The sequence below is a fragment of the Nothobranchius furzeri genome, chromosome 9 (genome assembly GCF_043380555.1).
Source record: "Nothobranchius furzeri strain GRZ-AD chromosome 9, NfurGRZ-RIMD1, whole genome shotgun sequence".
NCBI lineage: Eukaryota > Metazoa > Chordata > Actinopteri > Cyprinodontiformes > Nothobranchiidae > Nothobranchius > Nothobranchius furzeri.
Genome location: NC_091749.1, coordinates 34,709,295 through 34,725,023, shown reverse-complemented (window position 1 = coordinate 34,725,023; position 15,729 = coordinate 34,709,295). Strand labels below are relative to the sequence as shown.

Genomic DNA, 15,729 nt, shown 5'->3' with positions numbered 1-15,729 from the left:
AATGAAAAAAAGGTTAAAAAAATCATGGTTGAAGATTTCATAATTCATGCATCAAAGGGTTAATTACTGAAGTTTTTATGCTCTGAAGCCAGAATTCCACTCAAATTGTGGAAGTTTCCAAAATGTGTCAAAATGTGTCTTCTTTGTGTTGCAGGGCCTCACCAAAAGTTCACAAAACACATTTTCTTAAAAAAAAGGCACAAAAGTTTTCGCTATCCTACATTAATATTACTGTTATTGCCATTTACCAATATTTACCAATATAAATATACATTATTATACATATATAATTACAAATACATATGTAATATACATTTACACACACACACACACACACACACACACACACACACACACACACACACACACACACACACATTTGCTGTTAACAGCGTGTTAACACACCGATGTGTGCTATCCCTATAAAATGATCAAAGCATTACTACCTTGACCATCCTGTTCCTTTTCAAAGCGGATAAGAGATGCACAAATTGCTGACTGGTTATTAACATTGACCCAGTTTTAACAACAGTAATCTTGTTTTTAAAACCATTTTGTTGGCTACTGCAACTATAACAACAATATGATCAGTTTTACTGTATGATGAAATTAAATTAGCAGTAAAGAAACATCATAGGCCCTTGTCACCAAATGAACTGCCACTAGAGGGCAATAGACATACATGGGACTGTGGCAGATTTTTGATGACGGTACAAATCTTGTAAATGTGTGGGCGCTTCAAGGTGGTGAATTTGTGACAATAGTCAACAAAGGATTATGCCCCATTTGATCAGATTAGTAGGTCAACTACACTCAAATTGCATAATCATAGCATAAAATAATGATAATTTTTAATGCATAAATGTGTCATCGTCTTAGAACCTTCTCTAACTTTTCTTTTTTCTGTTCATTAATTATATATTTTTTCCCTTTTTGTGCTAAATGCAAGCACTTTTTCCTGAGAAAAATGTGTAGAAATAATTTTGGACAATAGGAGAAGTCACTTACACACTCAAATTGCTCTTAAGGCAAACACAGTTTGTCAACCTAAATGGTTTTATTGATGTAATTAAAAATGCATGAAACCCACAAGAGGAGTGTTTTAGAAGTGTCCTTCATGGAAAGTTTGAAATGCTTTATGATTTTGTTCAATCCTGCTCCTCTGTCACAGCTTCTCTGTCACAGCTTCTCTGTTCACCTTCTTTGGGTTTCTTAAAACTTTTATTATGACCGTGACTGCACCTTGCTGTCTGTCTAGGACAAACCCTCAAAACATCCATATTGCAGAAACACTGGCATCCGTGTTTAATGTTTAACTCTTTAAATAAAGCACAATCATCTCAAACATGAGGATTGTCGTAATCTACAAATCACACAGTTGTTAGCAGAAAGCACCAGAATGTTGACCTCCATGCTTGCATGGAGCTGATATGATCCTCTTTGGTGAGATAGGTTTGCATCATATTTTCTATTCCTCTGCTATTAAATTAACAAAAATAATCCAGCAGTCATGTCAGGATTATAGCAGGATTACAAACAGCAACGATCATCAAGGAAAAGTGCAAGACTGTTCACTTATGAAATGTTTCCTTCATGTTTTTGTTTCTGAAAGTCTCTGGTAAAAACAGAAACTCCCAGCAGATTCAAACATTAGAATGAGTTGGTTTGTTTGTGTCTTCATTTTAATTTGCTTCTCTTCCTCCAAACACGTCGGTCCCATGTGGTTCCAGAGCAGGACAGTTCACGTGTCGCTCCTGTTCACACGACGCCGAGGCTCCTTCAGACATACTGACTGATTAAATCTTTTTGGAGCAGTGCAAAAACTGTTGGTGCAATTTTCAAAGGAGTTTCCTGTACCTTTATGTCTGCCTCTTTTCATCCAGTCTCTATTTTTACTTTTGCATCAGTAATATCTGTTGAGGCTCTGAGTGACGGTGCTGATGTCTGGTTGTCCATTAATCCAGATCTCTCTGAGAATACGCTCACGCTCTTCCAGCCTCTGGGCCCGGTCCAGTTCTGAAGACACAACGAGAGCAAAACACACTGAGTCTGGGCTTACCTACAAAACTTTTGCTCTGATCTTTAGCTTCATGTTATTTTTGTTTCATGACATAAAAGAGATGACCTGTACAAGAATCAGAAATTGGTATTGGCCCTCAAAATCAGAATCAGTACATCACCATTTAACATTACAAGTGTGTCTCTGTTTGAAATACACCTTCAGATGATGTGAACATGTTGGCGTGAAGCAGAGCTCTCTCGAAACGTCTGCGCCTTCGTGCCGACAGGTCGGTCGTGTCGTCCCAGTCCTCTGTCTCGCTGTCCCCAGTGGTTCTTCCGGAGGCCACAACCACAGCAGTGGCGTGATCCTGGTGGCTGTCGCTGGACTGATGGGCACAGATGTGCTGACGACGGGGATGTCTGACCTTGTGGCGATGCTGAAGGTCGTTACTGTTGCCATAGTGGCAGTCTGCTCTACAGTGAATCTGGAAGACGATGGCGCACAGTGTGACAAGAAGACCCATGCAGATGCCGCCGAGAAACACCAGAGCTGTCCTCTCAGGCTGGTCTGAGACAGAAAGAAGAAATCCTTCCTTTTCATACTGATCTCCTACAGTCATAACAATCCGAACAAACGCTGTACCTGCAATGAAGGTGTAAGCTGCTAATATGTTGCTAAGCAATGCCATCTCCTGGGAGACCATCTTCACCTCCATGTTTGGACTTGCTGTTGTTGGGGAGCTCATGATTTCTCAGTTTAGACGAAAAAATCCTCCTGAAGAGGTTAGATCAGATCTTCATCGCTCCTCGTGAGCTGTAGGTGTGAGACAGAGACATTAGACGAGAGAAAACCTGAGTCAATGTTTCCAAAAGCATTATTTGGTTTCCTCTGATGCTTGTAGAGTATTGTCCATAAATAATGCATTAATTGCACCAAATTCTGGTCCTATTTGATATTTTTCTTTGCTGTCGTGTGAGTAAAGCAGAAGTCTGCAAACCTGTGGCTCTGGGGCCTTCTAGACTCCTTTGTAACTTTAATAACTATAATTACATAACCACAACATTAAAACACTTGTTTTTGCTTGCTTTTCTTTAGAAATGTGTGCAAACATATGATTAAAATCCACATGAGAGAATAAAACTGATAACACAAGGAAGAAAACTGTTCTGTTAGTTTATTCTAATGGTTCGTTAGATTGCCTTACTTCCTTTCCCACTACAAGAAATAAAACCGCAGAGGGATATAAATAAGAAATTATATGCAACTTTGCACATAGTGCACATGACTGGCGTTCAGAACTAGAATGGCAAAGTTTCCCTGACAACACTAACAAGACACACTAACAACATTAACAAGAAACAAAAGCTTGCCTTCAAGGAAAAAAATGTTCCCTGGGTCTCTTTGGAAAATGTTTAAATGACAATTAAAGGAGCCACATTTTAGGTCAAGCTTTGTTGTTTCAATTGATTTTCCACAAACACAGAAAATATTGCATTGTTAGCTGTTAAAATCAAATCTGTTTTTTTTTCCTTTATTACATTCCCAAAAATGACAAGAATGTTTTGTAGTTTCTTAATTTCATAATCTAACCATAACTTAATTAGCTGTAGTTATTTCAAACCTCAAGATTGTTTTGTGGCTCTGAATACATTTTATGTGAATGGAAAACTGGTTATAAACCTTAAAAAAATATATATTTTTATTATACCAACACTCTAAACCTACTCAGGCTTGTTTAATCCTGACAGCTGTGAAATAATCCTCAAGAAATTCATTCATCAGGCAGCCGATGATACACTTGACCTCTGTGGAGTTCACGTGGCCGTCACACAGAGGCCGTGTCATCACAGATATAACTCACATCTCAGGCTGGATGAGAATGACCGTAATGCTCCTAAAAGAAGTTTGACATAAATGAGCTTCAGAGACATTAAAGCTGGCAGTAAAAAGTGGTGGTGGGGGTGATATTTCAGCAGTGAAACAGCTTTGTTAACACATTCCTGAGCCCGTATGGGCTCTTAACTCAGGAGCTATCTCTTCTCACAGGGCAGCACTTTAGCTTTTGATTTGCCTACGCGTGCAGCAAAATACCTGAATCTTTCATAGCTCTTTGGCTTAGGGTTTATAGAATTATAAGGCAAAACTCTTTACCCTCACCTGCCACTTCCTCATCACCTGCATCAAAAGTATGCTTGATGTTGTTTACAAAGAACCATCCCATAACTGAAGCTGGAAACATCTGTTACTAACCTAATCAAACTAAAGGGAAAATAACACTTTTCTGCTACTATTTTCATATGTTTGACTCTATTTGCCACTGAAGTGTTTTTGTCACAACCTATCATGAAATGTGCACATTTCTAAATTCTTAAATTCTGTCCAAGCGTCAGTAGAGATTTACAAAAACACCACAGCTCATTAACGACTGCTGCTGATGTGGTAAATGATGTCATTTGAGGGAGGTTGCAAAAACACTGTGCTACATTATTCCATCATTTCAGGAAGGTTGTTGTCACAGTTGATCACAATGTTCTTTTAGAAAGACTTGAACATGTTGTAGGGATCAAAGGAACAGCGTTAGGCTGGTTTAAATCCTACCTGTCTGACAGATTTCATTTTGTAAACGTACATGACAAATCGTCTTCATACTCCAGGGTTACTTGCGGAGTACCACAGGGTTCAGTGCTTGGACCAATTCTTTTTACTATATATATGCTCCCAATTGGTAAAATCATTAGACAGCATGGGATAAACTTCCACTGTTATGCTGACGATACTCAGCTATATTTATCCATTAACCCTGATGAACCTAATAGGCTGGGTACATTACAGGCTTGTCTTGAGGACATAAAAAATTGGATGACTCTAAACTTTTTGCTTTTAAATCAAGACAAGACGGAAGTTCTCATCTTTGGACCAGAAATCCAGAAAAGGAAATTGCTTAGCCAATCGCCTGACCTTAATGGCATTACATTAATCTCCGCGAACAAAGCAAGGAACGTTGGTGTTATCTTTGACCAGGACATGTCATTCAAATCCCAGGTTTCACAAGTTTGTAGGATTTCCTTTTTCCACCTTCGGAATATTGCTAAGATTAGAAGCATCCTTTCCAGGAGTGATGCTGAAAAACTAGTTCATGCATTTATTACATCAAGACTGGATTACTGTAATTCATTACTCTCAGGAAGTCCACAGAATGTAGTTAAAAGTCTTCAGCTTGTCCAAAATGCTGCAGCTAGAGTTCTGATGAGAATTAAAAAGAGAGATCATATCTCTCCTGTCTTAGCTTCCCTACATTGGCTACCTGTTAAATTCAGAATAGATTTTAAGGTCCTCCTTCTCACATATAAAGCTCTTAATAATCATACATTAGGAATCTGATTGTTCCATATGTTCCTAACCGAGCACTTCGCTCTCAGACTGCAGGTCTACTGGTGGTTCCAAGAATATCTAAAATTAGGATGGGAGGCAGATCTTTTAGTTTTCAGGCTCCTCTCCTGTGGAACCAGCTCCCAGCTTTAGTCTGTGAGGCAGACACCTTGTATACTTTTAAGAATAGGCTTAAAACATTTTTATTTGATAAGGCCTATGGTTAAAATCTGATGATAGCCTAAATCTGGACAAGTCAGGGAGGTGGAGTGTACAGTCGGTAAAGACGGCTCTCCCTTGCCCTGCCTCCAACATGCCTACATCTAAATAGGATAGATTATCCAGAGTTATCTCTGTAGTTATGCTGCTATAGGCTTAGACTGCTGGAGGATACACTGACCACTTCTCGCACTCTACTGCTTTCTTCTACAGTCTGCTCTTTAACTGTACTATTTTGTGCAATTTCAGCTGTTAACTTTATTTTCTCTGTAAGTGTTTTTCTCCCCAGAAGAAGCGACAATGACATTCTGCTGAGCTGTGGTGGCCTCATGGAGGGGGCCGTCGACTAGCACACTGCTGCTAACCACTTAAGCATTCTCTCTCTCCTGATAATAACTTTTTGGTTTCCTTGACTTTTGATGTGCTAATACTAGTTTATCCATTTAATTATAAATCCACTAGGATAAATACAATAATGTTTATCTTTCACCAAATAGAATATTTACTAAGATATCACAATATAACTATAGACACATTAGTTGTCCGTGTGTGTGTGTGTGTGTGTGTGTGTGTGTGTGTGTGTGTGTGTGTGTGTGTGTGTGTGTGTGTGTGTGTGTGTGTGTGTGTGTGTGTGTGTGTGTGCGTGTGTGTGTCTGCTCTGTCTTCTCAATCCCCAGTGAGTCGTGGAGGATGGCTGCTTATACTGAGCCAGGATTCTCTGGAGGTTTCTTCCTGTTAAAAGGGAGTTTTCCTCTCCACTGTCGCTTTATGCTTGCTTGGTATGAGGATTGCTGTATAGTCACTGACACTAGTCAGTGACTTGATGCAATTTGCTGGGTTCCTTATATAGGAAACATTATTTCTGATTCGCTTAATGAACTGACCTGAATTGGAATTTTTATTATGTGAAGTGCCTTGAGACGACTCTTGTCTTGTGTGTTTATTTGGCGCTATATAAATAAACTTGAATTGAAGTGAAAAAGCTGATTCTATTCTTTAGGTGAAAAGGTTACAAAATATAGCTTCTCATGTTATAAAGTGACAGTGTGTATTTTCCCTGGCGATAGGGGGCAGTAGATACCGAAATCATTGCAAGGAAGCATTATTTTTGTGTTCAAGTAAGACCTTACCAACGGATGGCCATTAGGGTCAAAAATCCTTGGGAGTGCAACCTCCAGCAAAATAACAAGAACATCAGATTCCCTTTCATCACAGGCAACGAGTGAGGAGGTACACGTGTAAAAGAACAACATTTATTGATGCTGAAAGTTTTATAACCATTTGTCACAAATCAGTAACTACATTCTGTTCTCACGAGCTTCCGTAGAGTGAAATGTGACATCCAATATGGCATCGCCCAGAGACACCCATGTATTTTAGACCCGATTATCATGGTTATATGTTATGAAACCACCAATATTTTTCCCACAACTGAGCATCTTTTAAGTTATTTACTGTCACGATATGCTGGAGGTTGGTAGGACCCAAAATGCAGGAACCCAAGATGACACGAGGCAGGAGGTGATATAAGAAAATATCCTTTATTTGGATGAGCCAAAAATAAATAAATCCAAAAGGCTGGGAGCCAATAAATCCAAAGGTTGTCCAAAAACTAGAGACAAAGACACAAGAGGCTAGAGAAGGCTGAGATAAAAAAAAAAAAACACTGGAGACTAGAGAAGACTTGACAGAATAAGTACAATGGACCGAACACAAGACAGAGACAAGACTGGGCTTATATACACAGGGAGGAGTAATTAGGAAAAATGGCAGCAGGTATGTGGAGTGAGGGCTGGAGGGAAGGCAGGTGACAATAATTTATCTAAATAGGGAAACAGAACCAAAGGAGGACAGATAAACCTAAAACACAAAAACTAAACCTAGAGACTGAGGGAAGGACTCACACACACACACACACACACACACACACACACACACACACACACACACACACACACACACACACACACACAAACACCAAGATGGGGAAGGACACGCGCGCACACACACACACACACACACACACACACACACCGAGCTGGGGACAAAGAGGCTGGAGCTACAGAACGTGAAGGAAGATCTGGAGGGGCTGGGGATGAATGAATGACACAGGACCTGGGAGGAATCGACTTAAAAGGGCTACAAACAGAAGACACCTAAATGAGACACAGACAAAGGACACATGAGAGCGCTATAAGAAACAGAAGGGACTCTAGAGAGGGATGGAGAAACATCAGGAGACACATGAAGGAAGACGCAGACGCAGAACATTACAGGAGGACGCAGACCATGACATTTACAACAACATTTCAATGGATATTTCAAGAGATTAATGGTAAAAACTACACATTGTCACTTTAAGTTGCTTTTTTGCAACCAAAGGAGTTCCTCAGGGCTTTATTTTAGGACTCCCACTCTTCATTATGTAAACTTAACAGAAAGCTATATGTGAGTTTGGTCCATTGTTTATTCATTTTACAATAGTTCCTGGCTTTTAAATATCTAGAAAGCCTAATTTGTTGTATTTTTCTATTCCGACCTTTCTGTCTCCATCCATCAATTATCAATGTATACAAGTTATCTGTCATCTGCCCGTTTTTTATATTGGTGCATCTTTATAAATCAGCCTTTCCAACAGTACATATTTTGTCAAGGCATTTTGGCATATTTATTTAACCAAAAATAATTCCTTGCTTTTGAGCCAAGTTCCAATAATTAGTTTTTAAATAAAATAAAACATTAATATTAGTTATGGAATTCAGCTGATAAAACGTTTTTTTCAGAGACAGTGATGTAGTTATAGATCCACTCAGCTAATTTCATATTTAAGCCTAAAACAGATAAAAAGGTCTTTGCTGAGTACCCTTCACCCCCCTTTTCTCTACTGTTGTGAAATCCACTAAATGAAGCAAAATCTGCACAAGTGACACCCTAAATCAGAACAACGCCTCCAGCTCATCTCTAATTACACCACAAGTTTGCAAAGTGTCTCAATAAAACACTCATTGACTTTCACTCCTAGAATTTCATAATGTGCATCTCCTGATGACAAGACATTAGCTCAGTGGATGTGAGCAATAATCCCATCGCAGAACAGGAGTTTAAAGAAAAATGTGTAATTTTCATTAAAAAAAGAATTGATTTCCCCTGATCACAGCTTTCATTTCATCTCAATACATGTTATTATGGTCTCACTCAGAGTTTCTGCAACAATCACTTATTAACAGTTTCATTAAAACCTATTAGAGCTGCTTTTATACCAACCTGTGGCAAATCTTTTAAAGATTTAACTCTAAAAGCTTCAAATGTAGAAACCTAAATACTTTTCTCTCATGACACGAAGCTGTTAAGACAAGGCATGAGTTTAAACTCTGATACATGAAAAATGAATGCTGCACTCTGAGAAAATCAAACTGGCCTAATTTCTCCTGATGTTTTCAGCTGTAAAAAGGCAGCAGAGCAGAATTCTTGACCTGTTAGGAAATGTGGAGCGCATGCTGGAGAGCAAAGATTCCTACAGACATGTAGCTTGTTTTTATCAAAAGTACATATCAGAAGAATTAGGTTACAAAACGTCATGAAGGAATGTTTCTTGTGGAATAGGAGGAAGTTCAAAACTGAATTCCATAACATGAACACAAACACAGCCTCCGAGCATTTGTAAAACCACGGGCTGTCAGGGTCATTCTATGATGTTATGTGGAAACGCTGCAGGAAGAGACTGCCCTTCTCGCTCCCTGTTGCTTTTCTAGACGTGATAAATTGGGTTACATCGTGTTATTGTTATAGGTTTCATGTCAGGGGCTGTTTTTAAACTATGCCTTTCATTAATCAGGTTGTTTGCGTATAAAGAGGGAGGAAGACTATAGAGAAGAAGAGGGTGGTCCTCGGATGAGGAAGACTAGATAGAGAAGAGGAGCGTGGTCCTCGAATGCAAAGCAGAGAGGTGTTGTAGAAAAATTGGTCTCAGTTTAAATTTGTCCAGCTGAACGTCACAGTTACGTAATTAGAGATTATTGGGTGATGTTCGCACAGGAGTTAAGTGCTTGCCCTGTAATTGGAAGGTTGCAGGTTCGATCCCCGCTCAGTTTGTCACTGTCATTGACACTTGACCCCCCTTGCCTGCTGGTGGTGGTCGGAGGGACCTGTGGCACCAGTGCTCGGCAGCCTCATCTCTATCAGTGCGCCCCAGGGCAACCGTGGCTACATCGTAGCTCATCACCACCAGGGTGTGAATGGGTGAATAAATGATTGTGTTGTAAAGCACCTTGGGGGGTTCCAGGACTCTAGAAGGTGCCATATCAAATACAGGCCATTTACAATCTATCCACCCATCCACCCATCAAATAATCCATCCATCCAATCATCCTTTCATCTATCCATTCATCTGTCCATCCATCCATCCATTCATAGGAAACCTGAAACAAAAATGTAAAAAAGAATGGTTGTGATTTTATCTGTGCAGGTTAAAATACAAAATAAAACAAGAAGAAGAAACAATCTTTTATATAACACCTCTCAAGAAATAAATCACGAGGCGCCTCACAAGAACAAAATTAACTATTAAAATTGAGTTAAAAGTATTAATAAAAATGAAGAAAATAAAAATTTAGATAAAAAATGTGAAGAAAAAAATGAAATGAAAACGGTAATCACCGGGTCCTGAAAAACAGATTTGGTAGAAACATCAACATGAGGAAAAGCCAGTGAGGAAGAAGAGAATGAAAAGGAGGTCATGCAAAAACCAGCCTGAACAGGTGAGTTTTCAGCTGCTTTTTAAAGGAGACCACTGAGTCCACTGATCTCAGGCTCAGGGGGAGAGAGTTCCAGAGTCTGGGGGCCACAGCAGCAAACGATCTGTCACCCCTGGTGCGCTGCACAACCAGTAAGCTTTGGTCACTGGACCACAGGGACCTTCTGGGGTGTAGGAACTGAGAAGATCTGTAAGATGGTGCTTGTCCATGTAAGGCCCTAAAGACCAGAACCAGGATCTTGAAATGAACCCTGAAGTTAACCAGCAGCCAGTGAAGCTGGAAGAGGAGTGGGGTCATGTGGGTGTGCTGCAACGACATCAAAACCCCAGAAACAACACAACCTGGTACAGAAGTTATTGTATTTTTCATATTTAGCCTGTTATGAGGATTCGGCAGCACACACCAGAGGCAGAAGATTAGATAAACTCAAATAAAAGTAAATAAAAAAGCTCACAAGGTAAAAAATAACAATAATCAGACATGGACCAATTAAACTCATTATTGCAACTCAAAAGCAAAAGTAAGTTGTGGAACTAGGAAGACCTGACAATGAAAGGACTATAAAATCTCTTAGTCAGGCCTGATTGAACACACGGGTCAACAGGTGAGATGAGATCAGAAAGGTCTCTGAAGGAACAAACTCGAAAATAAATTTGAAAACCTCAGAGGTCCAGTAAAGATCAACAAGTGTGACAGGATAAAATAGACAAAAGAAAAATCCAAATCTCAGTTTTTACGAAAGAGAAAACCAAACTCTCTAATCACATAAAGAAAATTACACAGGATGTTGTTCCGATGCTGCACAACATTGTTTTCATGAGGGAATTTTTTTTCTTCAAAGCAAACTACTTATTTCATGCTATAAAATGAAAAAAAAAAGTTTGCAATAAACTAAATGACAGCCATGATACTCTCACACAGATGTTTGCAGGTGCCGGTGGGTGGGTTTGGTTTTTACAGAATCAGCAGTTAGATCTGATCTGCAGGCTCCAGAACAATTTTTTACAAACATTTCACAATAATAAAAAACAGTTAGAAGAATCACAGAAGCAATGCTGTGTTCTCCCCCTCAGAGATCTAAACAAATCAACAGTTTGGGTGTTTCACTGTTTTATTGTTGTTGATTCTGAATCTCTTCTCCATTTCTGGGTTTGTGCTGTCTGATCAAATTCTCATGCTGCACAAAGACTCTTTGTTTTTTCTGCATGTGGTTAGGAAAACTATACCATTCTGCAACTGTGTCACTGATGCACACACACACACACATACACAGCACGCGTGTCTCCCCTTGCATATTTCCTCCACACTGTGCTCATCAAAGCTGAAGTGTATTCCTACCTCCGCGTGTGTCTTCTGACACTAAACGAATGTGACAGTGGCCTTTCCCTCTTCTGTTGCACCACTGCAAACGTGACACGCAGAGGGAGCAGAGTGTGCACACAGGATAAAAATTAAAACAGCAACAATAAGATTAAATCAGGAGAAATTTGGGAATTGATAAGAAGAAGAAAAAGTAACATTTAGAGGAAAGTGGAAAAGACACTGGAGATGTCCTGCAACATCATCATCACCATCTGGATGGTCTAAAACCAGAGGCAGCAGCATCACCAACATCATCACAACAAGAAAACAAAATGTTTATACTCACAGTTTATTAGTGCAAAGATCCTCTCTCCTCCTCTGCTCCTCCTCCTCTACTCTTTGCTCTCTGCTCTGGACTTTACTCCTGTGCTCTCTCTCTCTCTCTCTCTCTACTCCTCCCCTTTTTCTTCCCTCACTGAAAGCACTAACTGTACAATTAGACGAATAAATCTCCTCTGTCAGACCACAGTTGTCACATGGGCACACAAGCCCCCTTTTCACTGTTTTACGTAGATACAAATTAAAAGCGTCTATCATCCTCCTTTCTCCTCCTCAGTTCTCCTGCCTTTGATGCAGATGCAGGAGGAGGAGAAAGAGGAGGTGCATGTCTCAGACTGTTCAGACTGTTCTCCAGAGGGCAGTTTTGTGATATTCTGTTTTAGTTTTTCCAGGTTATTTTTCCAGACAGAGAGACAGAGGTCAGCTCCCGAGGGCAGGAATGTGACATGAAAGACCCTGACAGGTCCGATGAATCTCCCTTCCTCCCTCGCTGCCAAGAACCTGGCATCTCCTTCGTTCTCTCACTTACACACACACACGCGCGCGCACAATTTGACTTGTAGTGTGTCTGCCACTTCTCTCCTCCTTGTTTATATTTTACATGCAGAGTGAGATGAGATATACTGAGACAGGAAGGTAAACAGATTCACATTTGTAAATTAATTTTTCACATTGAATGTTGAAAAATGACCCCATCATAATAATCCACTTTTTCACGAACTTGCTTTCTTGCAATACACATAATAAACACATATCTTTAAAAAAATCATTGAAAATAAAAACTGCTTTAGACTGCAAAAACAAAAAAATCTGCTGCATGTAGAAACTGCTTACTGCATGCACACGAGTGAGGGAGTAGCTTTAGAGCTGGATCATTCAAAACATAAAAACATGTTTATGTCTGGTCTATGAAAATTTGATCAGCTAACCTGTTAGGTTATTTTTATGCTGAGATTATGCAAATGGAAATGCCTGAAAAGCCTCCTTCCTCTGGTTCGCTCTCTGGGGCAACACCTCTGAACAGGTATGTGAAAGAGCAAAAAAGAAACACATGCAGGTGTTTCCACAAAGCTGAGTGTTTACTGTCAGACAGCAAAGCTGTGAACAAGCTTCCTTGTTCAGAGAACTGAACCTTTAAAGGTTTAAACACTTCAGATGAACGAGAAAAGGCCACCGAGATGAACTCCAGTGATGATACAAAACCGTTCCCAGTTGTTCCACACACCTTTTAATTAAGGAGATTTATTTATGTCATCAGGACTTCAAGCATGCCAGCACACCAATGCTTTCCTTGAAGATTTGCTGCTTCTTGCTGCTTGGAGCACTGATGCCAATGAAATGTCAGGCATTAGTGTCACCACGTCCTTTAGATGCTGGTGTTTACACATCTGGACTTCTAACATATTCTGCATCATTCGTTTGTCTTTGAAGATGGGAGTTTCGGTCGCAAACAGCAATTTTATGTGGTAAACTCGTTTGAATTTTTACTGTTTTAATCCAATCCAGTAGGAAACAGTTTGCGTAATCCAATCTTGAAGTAATGAATGCATGAATGACTGATTCTAAGTGTGATCTTTTCAGAACAGTTTTCACTCGGGCTAAATGGCATAACTGAAAGAAACATGACTTGATGGTGGCATTGACGTGCGGTGCTAAAGTCAATTTAGCATCCAGCTTGATGTCTAAACTGGACACGCAGGACTGAAATCTAAATGGAACGGCAGACAAATCAAGCGAGACTATGGAATTGGAGGTTGTTGAAGTACAGGAAATCCAGGAGGCAGCCAGGTAGGTTAAAAATCCAAAAGTGTATTAAAGTCTGTGGTGTGGAGCAGGAGCAGGCAGACGAAAGCATGAGGAGCAAACAAAAACACAAACACAAGGAACTGACCAGGAGCTACGAATATGACCGGGTTTAAATACTGAAAGAAAGAAGACGATCTTTTATGTAGCACCTCTCAAGATAAAAATCACCAGGAGCTTCAACAAAAACAAAACTATTAAAGTATAAAAAGATTTAAAAAATGATAAAAAAAAATATGTTTTAAAAAACTGCTGAGGAGGTGAGTGACGACAAAGGGAGCAGGTGCACTGATTACTGATGAGAATGACCAACAGGTGTGACTGGTAAGCAGAGGATGGGAGGCAATGCAAAAACAAAAGAGGACTGAACCAGATAAAATTATTAGATACAGAAACATAAGACACTAGAATTAAAGGCTGAAAGAATACACTAATGATGACTAAGTAAACAGAACTCTAAATTAGAAAACATAACTACAACTAAACTAGATTGATGAAAGAATAACCTAAGCCATGAGCAGGAAATGACTGAAGAAAATACACAACTAAATAAGAATTTTAACAAGAATGGGGCAGATAAGTGGCTACAGGTGACCGAGACTGGGACTGAATGAATGAATCTAGGAACAGGAAACAAGGAAATCTGGAGGAGGGAGAACACATGGAATGGACTGGGGAGACAGGATATGGAACGGACACAGGGTGACATGGACAGGAGACAGGCCATGACAGACGTTGTTATGGTTTCTTGGGTAAAATGTAATTGCCTCCGTTTTGTTGTTGTTTAAGTGTAAGAAATTTGCAAAAAAACAGATTCTGATTTCTGAGAGGCAGTCCATTAGGGTCTGAAGGTGGTGTAACAGCAAAAACAATTTGGTAGTTGTTGGCATAGATGTGATAGTTCACCTGGAAGCTGGCAATAATCACAGTCAGAGGAAGAATGTACATGGTAAAGAGTATAGGCCCTAAGACTGAGCCCTGAGGGACACTTCAGGGTAATCCATTTAATCCACTTTATGCTGCATATTAAAGGTGGGTTCAAGACCCAGAGCAGTGGTTTCCAAACTTTTCAGCTCCAGACCCACAAAATAGCAATTTGTCAAGAGATGTGACCCTGAGTTTCTCTGATTTGTCAATAAAATTAGCTGGAAAAGCTTAATAATTCAGGGCATAAAGAAAAAATGCTTCAGCTCATGTTCACCTATATCCATTTATAATAATTTAGTTGAGTTTTTGTAACAAGTATCCCAGAAATATAGCTTCAATTTTATTTTAATTCATGGAATGAGTCATGAGTTAACGAGTCCGAAAAGGGTAGAATGCCTTCTCCGGGTCAGGGATGAGGTCCTGCCCCAAGGGGAGGAATTTCAGTATCTCTGGGTCTTTTTTTTTAAGCATCTTTGGTATGTTCTTGCTGTGTTGAGTTTCTAACTGCATTGTTGGTTCTTATTTAAAACACAGAAAAGGTTTCTTTTTACCTTGCTGATAGTTTCGTTCGCGGCTGAAAACTTCCTCTGGAGAGGGAAGTGACGCCACCATCGGTGTCAGCTCTGAGGAAGTTTGCAGCACGAACGAAACTGTCAGCAAGGTAAAAAGAAATCTCTGGGTCTTGAGGGAAAGATGCAGTGCAGGCGGATTGGTGCTGCATGTGCAGTGCTGCAGGTGTTGTACCGATCTGTTGTTGTGAAGAGAGAGCTGAGCCGGAAGGTGAAGCCTTCGATTTACCGGTTGATCTACGTTCCAACCCTCACCTATGGTCACGAGCTTTGGGTAGTGACCAAAAGGACAAGATCACAGATACAAGCAGCTGACATGAGTTTTCTCCCTTAGAGACAGGGTGAGAAGCTTGGTCATCCAGGATGGGCTCGGAGTAGACCTGCTGCTCCTCCACATCAAGAGGAGCCAGTTGAGGTGGCTCGGGCATCTGATTAGGATGCCTCT

General features: G+C 40.0%; 1 protein-coding gene across 2 annotated transcripts; it reads right to left on the bottom strand.

Annotated features, from left to right (window-relative positions):
• Positions 1 to 338: 338 nt before the first annotated feature.
• Positions 339 to 12,270, bottom strand: eva1a (eva-1 homolog A (C. elegans)). Of its 2 annotated transcripts, XM_015952765.3 has the most exons (5): positions 11,993 to 12,270; positions 11,683 to 11,746; positions 2,645 to 2,815; positions 2,219 to 2,569; positions 339 to 2,016 (listed from the first exon to the last, which is right to left on the bottom strand). In XM_015952765.3, exons 3-5 carry the CDS (start codon positions 2,745 to 2,747, stop codon positions 1,904 to 1,906), a joined length of 567 nt encoding a protein of 188 aa, XP_015808251.3. In that variant the 5' UTR covers positions 2,748 to 2,815; positions 11,683 to 11,746; positions 11,993 to 12,270; the 3' UTR covers positions 339 to 1,903. The 2 variants fall into 2 exon arrangements, with proteins under 2 accessions (XP_015808251.3, XP_015808250.3); XM_015952764.3 differs by lacking the exon at positions 11,683 to 11,746.
• Between the last annotated feature and the right edge of the window lie 3,459 nt (positions 12,271 to 15,729).

Bases quoted from the DNA above. Each gene is read 5' to 3' on its own strand.
- eva1a (XM_015952765.3), bottom strand. From the start codon at position 2,747: ATGAGCTCCCCAACAACAGCAAGTCCAAACATGGAGGTGAAGATGGTC. The intron at 2,570-2,644 runs GTACAGCGTTTG...TTTCTGTCTCAG, and splicing joins AGCTTACACCTTCATTGCAG to ACCAGCCTGAGAGGACAGCT. The intron at 2,017-2,218 runs GTGTATTTCAAA...TTGTGTCTTCAG, and splicing joins CATGTTCACATCATCTGAAG to AACTGGACCGGGCCCAGAGG.